General features: G+C 38.0%; 2 protein-coding genes across 3 annotated transcripts; both read left to right on the top strand.

Moving 5' to 3' along the window:
• Positions 1 to 1,659: 1,659 nt before the first annotated feature.
• LOC134637078 (claudin-4-like) lies at positions 1,660 to 8,475 on the top strand. 2 transcript variants are annotated; one of them, XM_063487413.1, is made up of 2 exons: positions 1,660 to 2,198; positions 8,442 to 8,475. In XM_063487413.1, the coding sequence occupies exons 1-2, from the start codon at positions 1,660 to 1,662 to the stop codon at positions 8,473 to 8,475; spliced, it is 573 nt and encodes a 190-aa protein (XP_063343483.1). The 2 variants fall into 2 exon arrangements, with proteins under 2 accessions (XP_063343483.1, XP_063343482.1); XM_063487412.1 differs by lacking the exon at positions 8,442 to 8,475 and having other exon boundaries at positions 1,660 to 2,310.
• Positions 8,476 to 9,797: 1,322 nt separating this feature from the next.
• abhd11 (abhydrolase domain containing 11) lies at positions 9,798 to 17,355 on the top strand. The gene is made up of 6 exons (XM_063487842.1): positions 9,798 to 10,052; positions 11,504 to 11,639; positions 11,998 to 12,171; positions 12,385 to 12,555; positions 13,293 to 13,474; positions 15,365 to 17,355. The coding sequence occupies exons 1-6, from the start codon at positions 9,928 to 9,930 to the stop codon at positions 15,498 to 15,500; spliced, it is 924 nt and encodes a 307-aa protein (XP_063343912.1). The 5' UTR covers positions 9,798 to 9,927; the 3' UTR covers positions 15,501 to 17,355.
• Positions 17,356 to 18,761: the final 1,406 nt, after the last annotated feature.

The raw sequence follows: 18,761 nt of genomic DNA, 5'->3' as shown, positions 1-18,761 counted from the left end.
ACTGTGTTTTTACATATGTAATAAAATCTCTCTTTTTTGCAGGTTATTAGAAAATCATTTCCAAAAATTAAAAATTCTTAAAAAAATGTAGTGAGTCTACTTTCCTAACCTGCATTAAAACCCATATAGATCACATTACAGCACATAGTTCCACTCAAAAGTTTGGGGTCAGCTAAAATTTCAATCATAAGGGGGTTAATGTCATTATCATTTTTTGTTTTTTAAATAATACTTTTTCAGAATTCATTTTATAAGTTGTTTGCTGAATTACAAAGTGATAGGGAGAAATGTAGTATTCTCAATTTTGTAGCTCGCTTTTTCTTGGGTGGACATGTGTGTGTTTCAGGGAAATGATTGGTCAGAGTCTAACCGATACTGAGAAGGTCACGCTCTCTCTGTATGCTTAGGGTGTCAGACAACAGCACTGTTATGTTTTCTCTCTCTTCATATTTGTTCTTGATGCAGTTATTCCGGTTCTCAGAAGAGCTCTGGGATTGTTTTCCAGACACTAAATCCTGACTGTCGTTAAAAGTCTAAATGAATGGAACCAGGGAGCAACAAAATAATTACCTGAGGGTTATTTTTCACCATGGTTAAGTTTCTGATTCACAACAAAGCTTTTGAAGTAGCCTGAGGTCAAAGGAATTTTTTTTTGCCCCTTAATGTTAATCACTTAATGCAAAGTAGCATTTACAGTTAGCCAGTAACTTTTTATGCTCTTTTTTTTTTTTCATTTATTCATATGCAGTGAATTAGAAGGTCAAGTGCCTCATTTTGGTGTCTTCTTCATTTTTACATTGTACAGTCACAGTTTAATCACCCACATCAAGTCAAGTCAAGTGGCTTTATTGTCATTCCAACCATGTGCAGCCGTACAATACACAGTGAAACAGAACAACGTTCCTCCATGACCATGGTGCTACATATAACATATAACAGACAATCAACACAGGAGTAGATTAAGTGCAAGTGTGCAAAAATTGCAACAAAAACAAAAAAAAACAAAGGCAGTGTAACACCAGACAGAACAGAACGATACAGACACAAGACAGTGCTATAGAAATGTACAACAACGACAGTGGTTTGTACAAAAGACTGAGCATTTTGCAAAAGTAACTTGATGTATGAAGTGTGATGTGTTTGTGTATAAGATTGTGCAGTTAAGTGCTTGGTAGTGACGTGTATGAAGGGATGTGTGAGTCCACCCACATGATGGTGAAATCGGTTCCTGGGAGAAAACAGGTGAAATGTTTTACATAGTTCTTGGAATTTAAGAGAGAACTACCTTTGCCCATCCCCCACAAACCACAGCCACACCTTGCCTCCATCACATCACTGCTCTCTTGCTCTGCCTCAAGCTCCCCTCCTCCACTGTATGTTCACATGTGTGTATTTGTTCTGTGTGTATGTGAAGACAGCCTCTCGCTGACATCAACACCAGAGGACTCCTCCTTGTTCTCTCGAGGTATAAAGATATCTTGTTTCTGTAGCAGCATCCTAAAGATATGTCACACCTTCATACAGCTGCTCACGCTTCAACAAACAGCTGACAGTAAAGCAGAATCCTTTTCACCAAAGACTCACCTGAAGGACTCAGTTTGTTGGACACTGTGGACTTGCTTTTTGGATTTCATTCTGTCACCACACACGAGAGCGAACATGTCAATGGGTATGGAGATCGTGGGCATTGCCTTTGGAGTCATTGGTTTTCTTATAGCCATATTATCATGTGCCCTACCAATGTGGAGGGTGACTGCCTTCATCGGCGCTAACATCGTCACTGCTCAGATCATCCAGGAGGGTTTGTGGATGAGCTGTGTTGTCCAGAGCACAGGTCAGATGCAGTGCAAGGTCTACGACTCGATGTTGGCCTTGTCTCAGGATCTGCAGGCATCCAGAGCAATGATGGTTGTTGCCATTATACTCGGAGTGCTGGGCGTCATGATCTCCATAGTCGGCGCCAAGTGCACCAACTGCATTGAAGACGAAGGAAGCAAAGCCAAAGTGATGATCATTGCTGGAGTCTTCTTCATCCTCGGTGGCCTCTTGGTTCTCATCCCTGTTTCTTGGACTGCCAATGTTATCATCATGAATTTCTACAACCCTACTCTGCTCACTTCTCAGAAGATGGAGCTAGGGGCGTCGCTCTACATAGGCTGGGCGTCAGCCGGACTGTTTCTGATCGGAGGGGCGATGTTGTGCAGTAGCTGCCCACCAAAAGAAAAGAAATATCTGCCACCCAGGATGGGGTACTCGGCCCCACGCAGCATTAGTGCAGGTACAGGATATGACAAGAAAGACTACGTCTGAATTAATGCTGAAGGATGAAAGGAAAATTATTTTTGTGTGTGAGTTTTTGTCTGTATGCGTGTTACTTTTTGTTACCTGAAACCACAGCGTGAATCCGACTGAAAGACTCCGAGATGAAGATGCTGTACAAATATTAATCTTTTGCTTTGCTTTTAGCTGATATGTTTATTCACATCCTTTTGTCTTGCTTAAAAAATAGACTTTGATTTTCAGAGCTTGAACATGGGAGCTTAAACAAATAACTTTATTCTTTTAAGATTTTTAACTGGGAAAATATTTCTACTAAATTGTTGGCATTATGTGAATTTGAAAACACCTGTGTGTCGTCCTCTTATTAGCTCTTGGCTTGTTGCGTGGTGTTGTGTTTCACTGAAACCTGCTGTTAAAATGTGATCTGTCATTTCGCTGACAATGACCAGGAAGAGTCAGCTCTCATTTTACATGCATTTGGTTGGTGTGATTGTTCAGTGTGTTCGTGTGTGCGTGTGTTTTGCATGACCTGTAATATTTGCTTAAGAGAGTTTCTGCTGAGACTGAAACTACAGATAGATCCAATACTGCCCCAGGTGAAACTTGGTCTTCCTTTTCACAGTTTCACTGTGTGCGGAAATAGAAAAGAGTTTTTCATGTGAGGATAACTTTATTTCAAATGTCTGTATATTCATGTGTTTAAAATTTATTTCAAAATGTTCAAATATTCAAATATGTTCTAAACTATGCTCCTTTCTTTTATTTTTTTAGTTTCTGGAAGTTGATTATGTGCGTTAGTCACAAATTTTTCTCAGTGATTTTTTTTAAATTTTTGAATAGATTATAATCCATGTTTGGTCCCTTTTTTGTCAAGCATATAACCAAGGACCTCTTTAGTGTATATTTATGTGTGCGTGATGCTCCAAGGATCCCATGTTTAGACCCTTTTAAAAAGTATGTAACCAAAGGTCCTCTTTAAAGTATATTTATGTTTGTAACACCACAGCAGTTTGCAAAGTACATATGTGTTTGTATTTCACAGATACTGGTTGGTTTTGTTATTTGCTTGGTTGGTTTGTGCAGTTTCTGTGTGTGTGTGTGTGTGTGTGTGTGTGTGTGTGTGTGTGTGTGTGTGTGTGTGTGTGTGTGTGTGTGTGTGTGTGTGTGTGTGTGTCTACATCTTTTAAAAGTAAGTTTATCATTTCTTAAGTGAGTGAAATTGTTCAAATATGTGTACATGCTTAATTTGCTGTTCTATATTGCCATTGTAAATTCAAATGTGTTGAAAATTAACAAAACAACAATAATAATAGTTTCAATAAAATTCTTCTTTGCTAAAGCAAAAACCTTGACTCCTTTATTTTAGAAATATATATAAATATATATATATATATATAAATATATATATATATTTATATATATATAAATATATATATGTATAAATATATATATATTTATATATATTTATATATATATATACATATATATATATATATATATATATATATATATATATATATATATATATATATATATATATATATATATATATAGGGGACAGATCACAAAGCATGTGCCACCAAAGCAAACGATGGCTGAAGATCAGGTTTGGTTTCCGTTCGGTTACTTTGTTTAGCCAGCAGCTGTGTTGGATCTCTCTTTTGGTTTATTAGGAGACCTTTGTAACACTTGGGTGTGGCAGGGTTCAGAGAGGAACAGAAAGACAGAATAAAATACAGGCACCTGGCCTGTGACCTTTACACAGTAGGATATTGGTGCTGAGCCTGGTTTTAACTTTTAAACTGTCTTTTTATTTAAAGTAGAACACTGTGAATAGCAGTGGCTGTTCACTCTGTGTAGCTTCAAAGAATACACACAATAAAGTTTTTTACTGAATGTGTCAGTGCAATTAATGCAATTTCAGCGTTTCTTTGCATTTTAATTTCACATATTATTTTTCTTTTGTTCAGCGTCAGTAAATGCTGGAGGATCAGTAAATGCATCACATCTTTGAACCACTAAGTCACGTTTCATAGTTTTTACACATTCTATATCTGAAATAAAAGGAACAAACGTACTTTAACAGTTAACAGTTCTCCAGTTTTTACTCACAAGCCACACACATGTGTTCTTTATACCGGTCCGTTAATCTTAAAGGATATGAGCTGGGTCAATAACTGGATTTTTCAGAAGAAAAAAGAAGGAGAAAAGAGGAGAAAAAATATCTGCAACAATTCTGCTAATAAGTGATAATCTTTCTTTTTTGATAAAACAAGATAATAAATCAACATTTCAATTTCAGTATCAAAATCCAGGCTTAAAAAAGAAAACATCTGACTCTGATTAAAACCAGTTTACCTTATATTTTCAGCTCGGCAATGAATGTCAGCGTATCTTATTGACTGCATTACACAGACGACAATCCCTTGTGTCAGAGAATTGTCGTTTTTTTTTCCAAAGATGTTTCACTAATTATCTGATAACAGTCAATGTAAGAATGTCATTTATTAGGCAAGTAGAAGCATCTCATCAGAATTAGTGCATGCTAATCATGTGAAATCTCTTTCATTTGCTCTATATTAGGGCTTAAAGTTCGGCAATATTTGTGGTCTGGATGTTTGCCACCTTTGTCTATCTACATGGCACAGAACCCCATGTTGGCGCTCAAAATTCAACAATGCAGAACTGTTCTCAAACCACTCCTACCTCTGACACAACTTCGTAAGAACAGAGGTCTGCTGCGCTTCAATTTTGTTAGATCTAATCGTTAAATTGAATCTGACAGGTTGTCACTTTTTAGACCGTTTTAAATGCAATCTGTCTGATATAATGTGGCTTATGTGATTTATATATGGATTCTGTAAATAATTTAAGTAACACCCCATTCATAGTTTCTTTTTCTAATTTTGGTGAATGAAATCATGCTATTATTTGTATGTTAACTAGCACAAATTGGCAGGTGTTAGTGTCTGTGGAAAGCAGTCCACGGCTTCCACTTCTCATTCAGTCTTTTTTCACTCAGAGATATCATAGGGCGCTGTGCTGGCTGATGCCTTATGACCATCCTTGCATACACATATGGTGACTTCAGGCACCAAAAAATCCTACATAGCCTATGATGCTAAATCCATGCCTTCACACTTTTTTCTATTCAATCTATTTATCTATTTATCCATCTATTTCCACACGTAAAGAAAGCTTTAAAAACAAGTGGATTGAAAGTTGTTGTTTTTCACATGTAGGTTTGTTTTGTTTTTTAAGATAATACCTAAACCTATTTTATATACTCTAAAGGTTTAATGTATAAAAAAATGAGAAATAAGAAATAGAGAAGTATGACAGGGCAAAAAAAGAGAAGAGAGAGAAGATGGAGTCATTCGATATTGTGACAACAAATACAAAGAGGATGTGCCATTGTTTTTTCCGTCAGCTAATATCACTGCTTACATAATTGAATGTCAGGTTCCCTTTACAGCAGAGACACATGAAACTGACAGGTAGTCAATTTCTTACAAACAGAACAATAATCATAAGGTCCAACTGGGAACTCAAACAAAATCTCTGAAAAAAAAAAGGCTCAGGTTCTTTAACCTCTTATTAGATGGAATGTAAAGTTGCACGAAGCAGATAAAGTATAATCTGCATATATAATTGTGTCCCAGAGATGAAGGCAAGATCTTGACAGGAGTCCCCATCCTTATCAAATGTTCTAGTTGAGCTTTTGCTGTCTGTTGAATGTTTTGCTGCTCGAATGAGAGAGACTTTGATCCTAGATGTTGACAGCAATGAGTGATTGTCCGGATGTTATATATTACCATTCCTTTCCTCTCCAAAGCCATCAAGATAGTTCCCTTATCTGGATTTTAACTTTTATGACTTTGGGAGTTAATAAACCTTTTATATTTGTCATGCATCCTGTGAATCATTGTAGTAAAAGACTAAAATAGCAACTTATTTCATGGCTTTTTGTTAGTGTTGATTTTTTGTAATCTCTTGTCTTGTTTTCATACCCTTCCACCTTGTATCTTATCTATGTCAAGTTTACGTGCATTTGTCTCTGCTTTTAATCGCTTCCTCTCTTATTTTTGTGCTCACTTGTCTTTTCATATTTCTTGTTTATAGTTTCTCCAGTTTCTCAGTACACACCTGTTCCCGATTCTTCGAAATAGCTCATAGTATGTCCACCTATCCATTTTCTTACAGGCCAGATAGTTCACTGCACTGCCCTCTTATGATCTCATCTTGTATGTGCTGTCGTCTACCTTGCCTCAGTTTTTGTAAACCTGCACTTTATGTTCTTTGTTTGCTCACGAGTCAGTTTGCCTTTTACTTTTTGGACTTTGAATTTCTTGGACTGCTTCAACAGCTTTTGAGTCAACTCCTATCTGTTTTGTGTCCTGCATTTGGGTTCCTGACAGATTGATACCATTACTGATTTGTTTGGCGTTAAGTGTAACATTAAGTTCCAAAAAAGACATTATAGGTTGCTTCACATCAGCAACGTGTCACAGAAATTCTTAGCAGGTTTGTTTCCCTGCGCTAAAGCCCCATCCTGCAATTTTAAACATTTTAAAGGTTGCTCTGTGACCTAGACAGCACACCTCACTCATGCGTTTGATGAAATTCAGCTTATGGAAACCAGCTAAAAAGTCTTCCAGGAGCTAAATGTTTCAACTATTTCTATTTTATTACCTTTTTGTCAATAAAACACTTGCCGAATGTAATATCACAATTTAAGCAGTAAGAGAACTATTGTTTTAACTAATAACTCTTTAGAACATTAGTTGTCTAGGTTTTCTGCTCCGGGATCGGAAAATAGAAAACACATTGTGCCATGTGGGAAGTGAAGTGACATGCTTGCCAAAGATTAAAATCATTCATTTGGTTATCAAAGTAGGGAAGTACTCTTACATTTACTTCCATCACAAGACTGAATGTTTCCATTTCATCGTTTCTGTGACAGCTGAAAAAGTAGAACAAAGAAATGTCACTAGTTATATAACCTTTATGTGTTTATGTGCAGGAACTATGAAGAAAGAAGTTGAGAATAAAGGAAAATGCTTTAACTATTCATTTAGTAATTATTACCCTAAGTTTGGTTGTTTTCCATTTTTTCTGTGTGAAAACACAGTGTCATGACAATGGTGAAAAGATGCACGTCTGCCACTTCCCTTTTCTTCTCTCCCTCGGGGTGCACCACATGCTCTCCCAGGGCCTCGCTCTCACACCATCACTACGGCGACAGCTGGCAGCATGCTTTATCCCACAAGACACAGCTCCCATAGCAATCAATGTTTATAGATGCAGCCAGGCTCTAAGAGCTCTCGTGGTTTGTTTTTGTGTTCCTGAACATGATGTAGACGCATAAAGACAAAACCTAACTTCACTAATGAAAAACTAAACCAGATTGAGAAAGCAGGACACGACAAAGACAATATGACACAAATCAAAGACCCAAACCAAAGATCCAATAACTTTCAGAACTAAAAAACCCACAAACTGTTCTTTTGGCTCTGGCGAAAACATTCTTACGATCCATCTCATTGACTATCACAACAATATAAAGTCACACATGATGTTGGAGCAGTCTGGTGAGAGATATGTCCACAAACAAGAAAGTCACCTCTTTGATCTCAACAGATTTACTTGTCTTCAGTAAATGTTCGTCCTAAAACAATGTAACTCAACAATGACTTGTTGAGTTACAACAAGTCAACAATGATTTGTTGAGTTACTAAAGGATTTGCACTCACAGATTGGATTTTAAGCAATTCTTCAAGAAAATCATTGAGTTGGCGATGAGCCGCTGTAGCCCAAAGTATGAACTCTGGCGTCACCTAGTGGCTTAACGACGCAACGTTTGTATATGTGTGTCGATTTTTGCATTAGTGGTTTGCTTTTCTGTAATTTAATGTTTTTTCTATTTAATTTCTGGTCAACCTGTTGTGGTGAAGAGAGAGTTGAGTGTAAAAGCGAAGCTCTCAATTTACCAGTCGATCTACGTCCCTACCCTCTCCTATGGTCATGAGCTGTGGGGAGGGACTGAAAGAACGAGATTGCGGATACAAGTGGCAGAAATGGGCTTCCTCCGAAGGGTGGCTGTCCTCTCCCTTAGAGATAGGATGAGAAGCTTAGCCATCTGGGAGGGGCTCAGAGTAGAGATGCTGCTTCTCCTCATCGAAAGGAGCCAGTTGAGGTGGTTCGGGCATCTGACAAGGATGCCCCCTGGCGCCTCCTGGGTGAGGTGTTCCGGGCATGTCCCACCGGGAGGAGGCCCCGGAGCAGACCCAGGACACACTAGAGAGATTATATCTCTCAGCTGGCCTGGGAACGCCTTGGTGTTCCCCTGGACAAGTTGGAGGAGGTGGCTGGGGAAAGGGAGGTCTGGGCTTCTCTGCTTTGGCTGCTGCCCCCGCGACTTGGCCCCAGATAAGCGGAAGGATGGATGGATGGATGGATTTTCCATTTAATTCTGAAATATAATTTTTGTTGTTTTCCAAAAACTTTCCAAAGTACTGTTTTACAAAAAAATCTGAAAAAATAGTAAAGCCCATTATTTTTTTTTTATTTTGATTATTTTATAGGATTCCTGAATGTAAAAAAATATTTTAGGACGCTTGATTATTTTCTGACTTCTCAGAAGTCAGAAGTTCAGTGGGCTGAAATTTGGGTAAAAAAAAAAGGTGAAATCAGTTTATTTGCCTGATAAATAACAGTATAATTTTTGGCTTTCAGATGGTTTAGTAAATTTGTTAAGCATTGTATATACATACAGTCACCTATAGCTATACATATATGTACCTACTCACACACACACAGTCATTTACCCACAGTGCATACTACACAATATTTGTCCCAGGTTTATTAAATTATGTATAGACTCACACATATACGTATAGTCACACATATACAGCAATCATACACCTTCATATACCCAAACATTCACATTTATCAGCATTCATATAACATACCATTTATAGGACTTTATCGGGCAAGACTTCCTCGTCCATGTACTTTTTGAAGAGTGTCTCTTTAAATCGGTTTTTTTTTCTTTCTTTTTTTGTTTGCTTAACTGGAAAATGTTTGAACATTGTTGTAGTTTGCTGAAAGACTATTCCTCATGTTTGTTAGTTTTGCTTTTCTGAACTTTTTACATACTGCTCAGGTCAAATTAGACCCATCATGAAATTTGAGAGAAGTATAAATACCCTAAATATCAATCTTTTAGCCTAAAGTTGTATGACTTTTCCTAAAGTGAACAAAAATACACCAAAATAAAAATAAAATAAAATAAAAACAACAACAACAACAACAACAACAATAATAATATTAATAACAATAATTTATAATGTTGTACATGTGTTCTTGGCCTGGGTCAAAACAGACCCCCCAAAATACTGTACATGGTAGAATGTGAAAAGTAACTAAATAGCGCTTCTCATGCTTATAAGCCTGATAGTCTACTTTCAGGGAAAAGAACCGCTACGTCCTACGTCATTACGCACAGCACAGCCAGGCCCTCTCCCTGTAGTTTCAACCTCCGGCCGCTCTGTGCATGCCCGCTCACATACTCATCAGCTGTCACTGTAGCCGTGTGGAGACGCACATGCTGTTTTTCGACTACCTGGTAACGGAGCATATGCTGCCATGAGTGCTTTGTGTCGCCTGCTTCAGAGAGGACTGCTGAGCGGCCGGCCGCTGTGTCGTTTACTCCCCGGACAGCAGGATGTATGCGGGGTGGCTGCCGCGGTCCGGTCAGCCAGCTCATCCAGGTATCCGTGCTAGCTTTCCCGGCTAACAGATGCCCTCTGCCTGTCACGTCTGTGACATGGTTCTGGGTAGATATGACAGCCCGGTGTTTCTGCTATAAAATAAAAAATAAAAACCGTTTAAAACAGTTATATAACCAAAGGAATCTCTGGCCATGTCATATAATTTTTGTCTTTAAACGTTACTTTCACAGTTTTACGTAAATGACATTCAGATGTTAGCTGCATGGATAACGGGCAGCTCAACTATCATCACAACCACAAACAGGATTTTAGATCTGAACTTTTATTATTTTATATGTTATATTGTCGGGATAAATTAAACAGTCTTTGCTGTTATCTAGTTCGATTATTATATGCTACATACCTTCTGAATTGCCAGCAGTTTAGCAGTCATGCTAAGCCTGATTAAAATAAATGCTAACATCGTTGTAATAAGCCCTTAATCTTACCTTTGTTTAGTTACTTATTTACATACATACTAATGATTTTACCTTAATTACTTTAATATTATATGAATATTGAGAGGTACTAAGAGGTTTATTATTATTTAAGCAAGGTGTGCCCGGTTAACAGGCAGCTGCCTGCAGATATGGTAAATTTCCATTTCAGATATATTTTCGATATAAAAATAAATAAAAACACATTGAAAACCTCAGCTTAATTAGCTTTAACTGTGTGATATTTTCCTAGCAAGCATGACAAATATTTGCTGTTTCCAGCTCGTCGACTTAAAATGTTTAGTGCCTATCTTTGATTTATGTCGTTGTGAATGGATTATCTCTGGACGATGACTTCCTGTTTAACGAAATAAATGTATTAAAGCTGTCGCCTGGCACTGAGGGGCTTTAAAGTGTGTCGTTTTCATGTTTTATAGACTGAATAAATTAATAATCAAGCAAACAATCACAGGATGAGTCAGTGATGGAATAACTCACAAACACCTTGTCTCATTGTCCTATTAAAACCTGCATGTATTATTTTTCTCGCAGTTTTCTGTCAGTGTTTTAATCTATTAACTCTTTGTACAGGTTGTCATGTAATTAGTCATCTTCCCCTTATTAACATTGTAATGACAACAATTTAAAGTCACAGTGAAAGAAATAAGAACACGTTTAACATTGATATCCTATGTTTGCATGTAAGAGTAAATGTATTAAATTTATTTGTACTTGTGTGTGGTTGCCTGTGTCGTACCAGTAGGTGACAGGAAAATAATTCCCATCAAATAAATTATTTTAACAGGGCAGTTTGAATGGGATTTAATATTAGAGAAGAAAAATGCCCTGTAAGTGACTTTAAGCATTTCTACTCCCTAAAAGTTGAATAAGAGTTTTATTTGTTGGATTTATTGCAGTTCCTGTATAAATAGTAACACAATTCTTAGCACAGCTGGAACCATAGAGGTTCTTTCTAATAAACATGAATGTTTTTTTCTTTCCCACCCTCCTCAGTCCTGTCAACTTGACCTACGACGTCTTCGATGGGAAGGGAGAGAGCACTCCCCTGGTGTTTCTGCACGGCCTCTTTGGCAGTAAATCTAACTTCCACTCAATAGCGAAGTCCTTGGTGCAGCGCACAGGCAGAAAGGTAATGCACTGATGAAGACAACAGACCTGTCAGTTTTTACATCAAAAACATTCCCACTTATGTGTTCACTTTCAGCACCCTGTTAATAGTCTTCATACAAAAGCAGGTGTGGGAACGTACAGTTGACAGTGTGTTGTGTGTAATTTGATACAACTTCTCAGCAGTCTGTGCTGTTGCGAAATTGCCCTGACAGATAATCTCTCATGTGTTTTCTCGATGAAACTCGTGTTCACAACACATTCTTTGTTTGTGCTGGGCCCAAGACAGACACAGCTGACATAAGAGTTGATTCTGCGTGTCCGCTCTGTCGCCTCCTCTTCTCCAGTCCAAGTGTCCTAACTGTCCTTTGTCCAGTTAGGTGCTGACAGTAGATGCCCGTAACCACGGCAACAGCCCTCACAACCCCGTGCTGACCTACGAGGCGATGGCGAATGATTTGAAACACCTCCTCGCCCAGCTCCATATCGACAAGTGCATCCTGATCGGCCACAGCATGGGTGGGAAAACGGCCATGACGACCGCTCTGACGCAGGTCAGCGGTCACAAAATGTCACCATGAATTTATCATGAGGGTACAATTCCCTCGCTGGATGTCACCTGACCTTTTTCACTGTACATTCCTATGAACTATGAACTTAATAATCGTCCTGTCCCATTAATTTCCATTTTCTTACTGGTTTTCCCACAGTGGCATTTTTTACTTCCATTGTCCTGCTTGTTTACCTCAGTCTGTCTGTCTCTGTAGCCTGCTTTAGTGGAGAGGCTGGTGGTCGTTGACATCAGTCCTGCTCAAAGCAGCACACGGACCAACTTCCGGTATTACATCCAAGCAATGCAGGAGATGAAGATCTCCACAGACATCCCTCGTTCCACTGCAAGGCGGATGGCTGAGGATCAACTGCGCAGTTTAGTGAAGGTCTATAATTTAATTTCTTATATTGTTGTTATTAAATGGTATTGCATTTCTATTATTATGTTAGTATTCAGAGATGTTTTTTTCTAAGTCTGTGTTATTATTTTATTTCATTTACTAAATGTTTTGTTTGTTTTTCCCACCTAGACTAGTTGTAGGTAATTATCTTCATTGTGAGTGCTTTTTGATATGATACCACTCAGTAGTTTAAATAAATAAACCAATAAAACCAACCTTTTCCCCAAAAACGATTGTTAGTTTGTCAGAAGTGTCATTTATCTGTTTTGTTAAGGGTTTTTGTATAGATATTAAATCTGTAATAGCTGATCTGCTGGACCACTTGAGGTCAGCATTGTTCCATAACAAAGCCACTTACCATTTTAGAGTCTTGGAGAGACACAATAATGGCATTGATTATGATGACATAAGACCAGTATACTGTGTTCTAGTCACAGAGGCAGGCCTAGTTCTTTGTTTGTGTTAATGTTGAGCAAGAAGGCTCCAGAAGGTTTTTAAGAGCTTTTCTTCTTAAGAAAAGGATGTTAGTGAGGAATGTGAGTAAAGTAAAAGAGGAAAGCTGTTTTCCTTAAAAGTATAAACTAATAATTTACATCTGTTAAATGTTAATACATTTCAATAAATCTATGTAGATTCACTACATGCCAGCCCCTTCGCAAAAAGATGTTTATGCAGTTAACAGTTAAGCTCGTTATTCAATAAACTGCTGTTTCCTCATGCAGGAACATTCGGTGCGTCAGTTCCTTCTCACTAACCTGGTGGAGCAGAACGGACACTACGCCTGGAGAGTCAACTTGGAGGCCATCTCAGCGCACCTTGATGACATCATGAGTTTCCCCAACTTTGACACCGGCTATGAGGGACCTACTCTGTTTTTGGGTGGAGCTAGCTCTGCTTATATCAGGTATAAAACAGATTGTGAACTTTTTGGAACAGGTAAAATATTTCCTGAAAATGGTTCATATAATGGTTCATTTAAAGCTAAAGTATCTAGATTTTGTATATTTATGAAAATAGGAAAATGTTTAACAAAACAAATGCAAGTGGACACGAAATCATTCTGGGATGCTTGGACTGACCATTTAGTCAGTTTCTCTGATTACAAAAATGTAAACAATCCAATTAAAAATGATACAGGTTACCTTGAGCTTATCGTAAATACCTAAACTTTAACAGTTTTGCACTGTGTGTAAAGGTAATGCGACATCTATTATATGCTGGATTAATCTCTCAATGATCACAACAAGAGTCCACAGACTGAATGACAGAAAGTTTTTTTTCTTTTCTCCTGCTCTGTTGAGTGTTTCTGTTTATTATATCTCCTTTAGCCTTAAGCTGTACATGAGACATAAGAGACGTTGAACTTTCTGCAACAGCAAAGACGTTTGCAGAAATACAACTTCCAGAGAGAAGAGAGCTTTTATAACTTTTTATTGTTTTTTTATCCAGTTTAACTATTAATTCTAATGTTGCAAATGCAGTTTTAATGTACGGGTGACCATTAAATTTAAATTTAAATAATTAAACTAATTCAGATATTACTTCAAAGTAAGTGCCTGAGAGTGACTGCAGAGTGATGAGACTTAGTATTAAAAGGACTTTGGCTATACTAGCTAACATGCATAATGTGTAACAGGTAAGTGAACTTGATAGCCACTGGCTGTGAGCACATGTGTGGCTCAAGAAAATACTAATGAACTCAGGTTTAAACAACTGGAATGCAAAATGTTGTCGTAATTATTCAGACAGAAGAAGGCACAGTAATGGATTTTAGACAAATAAAATAACACTTAATGTCTGAGAGGGTTTGCTTCAGGAAAGGCATCCAGAATGAAAAAAAAAGTCTAAATGTGGATCCATCTGCTGTGTGAAGCGAGCAGCAGAAAGACTTTAGCTTAGAAGTAAGCACATCACACCAAAAAATATTCAAATATATTAAAACTGTCCTTTTATATACAGAGGAGAATGACTAGACTGCTTTGAGCTGATAGTAAGGCAACAGTAACTCAAACAACCAGTTTTTACAACTAAGTTATGCAGAAGAATATCTCGCATTGTTTAACATATCAAACTTTATAGCGGATAGGCTGTAATTCACACAGGCTCACCAAAGTTGGGCAACAGATGATTTGAAAAAACGTTGCCTGGTCTGCCATTCGGATGGTAGGTTCAGAATTTGGCGTAACAACATGAAAGCATGGATCCATTCTCCCTGGTTGCCGGCGGTGTAATGGTGTGGGGGATTATTTCTTGCACATGTCACAGCCCACCAGAGTATTGTTGCTGTCCACGTTCATCCTTTTATAACCACAATGTATCCATGTTCTGATGGCTGCTTCCAGCAGGGTAATGCATCATGTCACAAAGCTCAGATTATCTGACACAGGTTTCTTGAACATGACAATGAGTTCACTGTACTGTACTTAAAGTTTCAAGCACTTGTTGAGTCTATGCCATGATGAATTATAATATTTCTAAAACCAAAGAGAGGTTTACCCCAGAGCCACGAGCAGGACTTAGAAATCCATTGTGACTCATATAAATTCTTATATATATTTATATATGTATTTTATATGTAAATATACATGAAATAAAAAGACTGTATAGTGTAAAATAAACATACCATTTAACAATATATAACCCCAAAACACGAACCCAAATACCAGTGATTAACAGGTTTCATTTATATGCCTTTAGCACTTTTTCAGTTGCATATTCATGACTTTTACCACCGCCTGTCTTCCTTATAACACCCTCCTCTTCCTCCTCCTCCTCGTGTTCACTCCTGATCCAGTTCCGACGATTACCCAGAAATCCAGAGGCTGTTCCCCAACGCAGATATCCAGTACATCCCAGATGCCAGCCACTGGATTCACGCAGACAAACCCTTAGATTTCATCAGCTCCATCATCTCCTTCCTTCAGTCCTAGCTGCCTGCAGCGTACGCCTCTGAACTTTTTTTATGCTCGACACCGTGAGCATCTGCTCGTCAAAAACTGAGGGTGCCGAATCAGCAGCTTCAGCAGGAGCAAGTGTAACTATTAACGATGCTTGTATTTGCCAACACTGGACCAAACTCACCCTTATACAACAGTCAGATAATACCTTTTAACAATATAGCACTTAGTGTAATGTACTGTAGGTGAACTTTTATTTTGTTTAGCCTCTCTGCCAGACAGGTAGTGTTATTAGATTGGCTGGTTTCTATATGTGTGTTTGTTTTTTTGTTGATTTTTAGATAATAGAAACAAAAGAATCTCCAGTTTAACATAATGGGGCAGTTTTTGGAGGCGGTATACTAATCCAAAGAAATTCTCATTTGCACAGTGCTTCGTTTGTTTCCAGTGGCTTTAGGCCGAGGACAATCTGGGACCGCTGAAGTGTAGAAAGTCGTGACGGCACTGCAATGAAACAAATACTGTAAATCTTAGAAGTGATGAATGTGTTAAGCAAAAAATGTATCAGGAAGTTCGAGCTTGGCGCAGAGGACGTGGTGCAGGATTTATGTGGTCAGTTGGTTTGTCATAGGAATTTATTTTACTGTTGATAATAGTGATATATTCAGCTTTTGGTGCAGAACGCGTCTCTTCGTTTGTGTATCTGCTGTGTGTCGGACACGAGGATTTACAGGTCAGTTGCATTTTGCAAAACTCAAGGTCACGGAGAGCGATGGTTGTGTTTTTTAGGCCAACTCATGCATCTATGAAAGGTGAGCAGAAACCACACATACAGTATTATCGCACTGTTTCCTGAGTGTCTCAGGTTACAACTGGATATACTACTTATTACACACTTATGCTATTGTTTTGTCTGTCTGGGGATAAGCCTCGGTAACGTCGTCGTGTCTTTGTGTGTGGTCAGTCCAAATAGTGTTTTGATGAAACAATGTTTTACCAGTCTGTATCTCATTTATCTCTACAAATAAGGCGCGTATGGGTATCTCACAAATATATGCTGCAACGAGGTACAACTGTACCTTGTTATGTGATCGTAATAGTAGTGAAACTGCCATTGTGTGAATAAGCAGGGTGTTGTTAATTTGTATATGTGCCTCTTTTATCCAGAGCTCCTTTTACATTTCTGTAAAACTTTATTAAAAAAAACAACTTTTATTCTTCAATAATAATCTAGTAGAGTTTAGATTGGCAGCTGGGTTGCCAGTTCTGTGTGAATTTTCTCACAAGAAAAGTTCAAGCACTTAGATGTTTACCAGAGTCAGTGTTTTATGTTCTTTTATTGTCATTACGGGCATTTAAAAAGGTTTAAATGGTCAGAATTAAGTTGAGTGAAACTCTTCTTAAGTAGTTAGTTGTTTTTTTTGTGAAGCTTCAGCTAGTAGAGACTCACCCTTTCTTCCTCTTTTAACCCACAAGACAGATTTTGTCTTGTTGCACAATATTAATAGTTGGTTAGCACTTCCACTTAAATGCAGATCTTGCTAAAGCTTCTGGACTGTTGCAGTGGGATGAGTGGATGACAAAGCAGAGCTCTCCATCAGCAACAGTATAAAAAAATATTGTCAAGTTATTCAGTAACATTACGAGTTGTTTGAAGACTGTAACCATCTGTTCAGGATTGTATAGAGTTTCACTTTGAGCATGCCTTCTCTCTCTCGTCATCAGGTGTGACTTTACTGTGCTATATACATCCCTGTTTGTTGAATATGTTGCCATTATGATGGCATTCATTCTAGATAATGACATATATGTATATAAATTTTAAATGTGTGGAAGATGCATATATATGTGGAATATATATTGTTGAAAATATATTATACAATAAAATTACCAGTAAAAAACAGTTGGCCGTTTTTCTTTCTTTTTCATATTGCAAAAAGCAAACATGCTGACAATGAACAGAAGTATAGACTGTAAATGATGGATGTTGCTCAAAGGTTTGTGTTGAGCCTCAAAGCTGAGCCAGTTCACTGTTGCTGTCTTGGCGTTTTGCAACTTGATAATAACTTCACTGAGAAATCAAGGGGCAGTACATGTTCATACAGCGCTGTGAAACAGTATTTGTCCCCTTCCCAATTCTTGTCACACTTACCGTATTTTCCGCGCCTTAAATCCAGGTCCAAATCTCCGTCCGCTTCAGGTCCCACAGTCAAACGAACACTGCAGCATCACTGAGAGTTAAAAACTGTCTAAATTCTTTCATTTTTAATAAAATGATCAGCGTTGCTGCTTTACTAGACGTAAGAATTAAGTTTAACATCCAGGCATCCATGAAAATAGAATTTATTAAATTTAACAGAGTTAGAAGTTAGCAGGAAATTAGCTCGCTAGTTTCTACCTAAACATGACATAGCATGTTCTGAGTGAGAGATTTCTGAAAAATTTTAAAGTACAGCTCCGCTATCACTTCCAACATAAATAAAGACAGAAAACTAAACAGCAGTGACGTTGGTAGGGTTACTGAAGTTGGGCTAGCTGGTATATAATGATGTGCTACGTGATCGCTAGCAACACAGCTATGTTAGCATAACATAAACACAATGAAGCTGAAGGATGAACGCTAAGTTTTTTTCACTCTATAAAAGTTAACGTGAGGGTTCCCGATGGTCAGGGACAAATGCAATCGCATGGCAGGATCCTGTAAACGGACCAAACTTCAGTCAGGAGAACAACTGAGATAATCCATCCACAATACGAGGTTAGTCATTAATATACTGCAACAACATGGGAATAGAGCAGGTGCGAGAGAATTCAGCATTAATGAATCAATGGTACGGAAGTGGAGGAAGCAAGAAGAATGAGTTGAGTAAAGTTTGACTTATCTGACTGTTCTTTTGCTTAATGCGCCTTATGTATGAAAACAGACCCGTTCATTGACAGTGCGCCTTATAATGTGGTGCGCTGTATGGTCCGAAAAATAGGGTAAGTGTTCGGAAGGTTTTCGATTATGGAAGTTTAAGGTGATGCCAAAACATCTCAATCTGATTCACGTCCAGACTTGAATCAATTCAAAACTTTCATTTTGCAGGTTTTTTGGGGTTTTTTTTGAGCCATTCAAAGGTGGACTTGCTGATGTGTTTCGGATCGTTGTACTGCTGCATAACCAAATTGAGCTTCAGGGCACGTCCTGATGTTCGGACATTCTCATTTAGGACTTTCTGGTAGAGAGCAGAATTCATGGTTCCATCAATTACAGCAAATTGTTGTGGTCCTAGGGCAGCAATACCACACTAT

This window comes from Pelmatolapia mariae, linkage group LG10_11 (assembly GCF_036321145.2).
Source record: "Pelmatolapia mariae isolate MD_Pm_ZW linkage group LG10_11, Pm_UMD_F_2, whole genome shotgun sequence".
Taxonomy (NCBI): Eukaryota; Metazoa; Chordata; class Actinopteri; order Cichliformes; family Cichlidae; genus Pelmatolapia; species Pelmatolapia mariae.
Note: the sequence above shows the minus strand (reverse complement) of the source record. Positions and strands in the feature narration are given on the sequence as shown.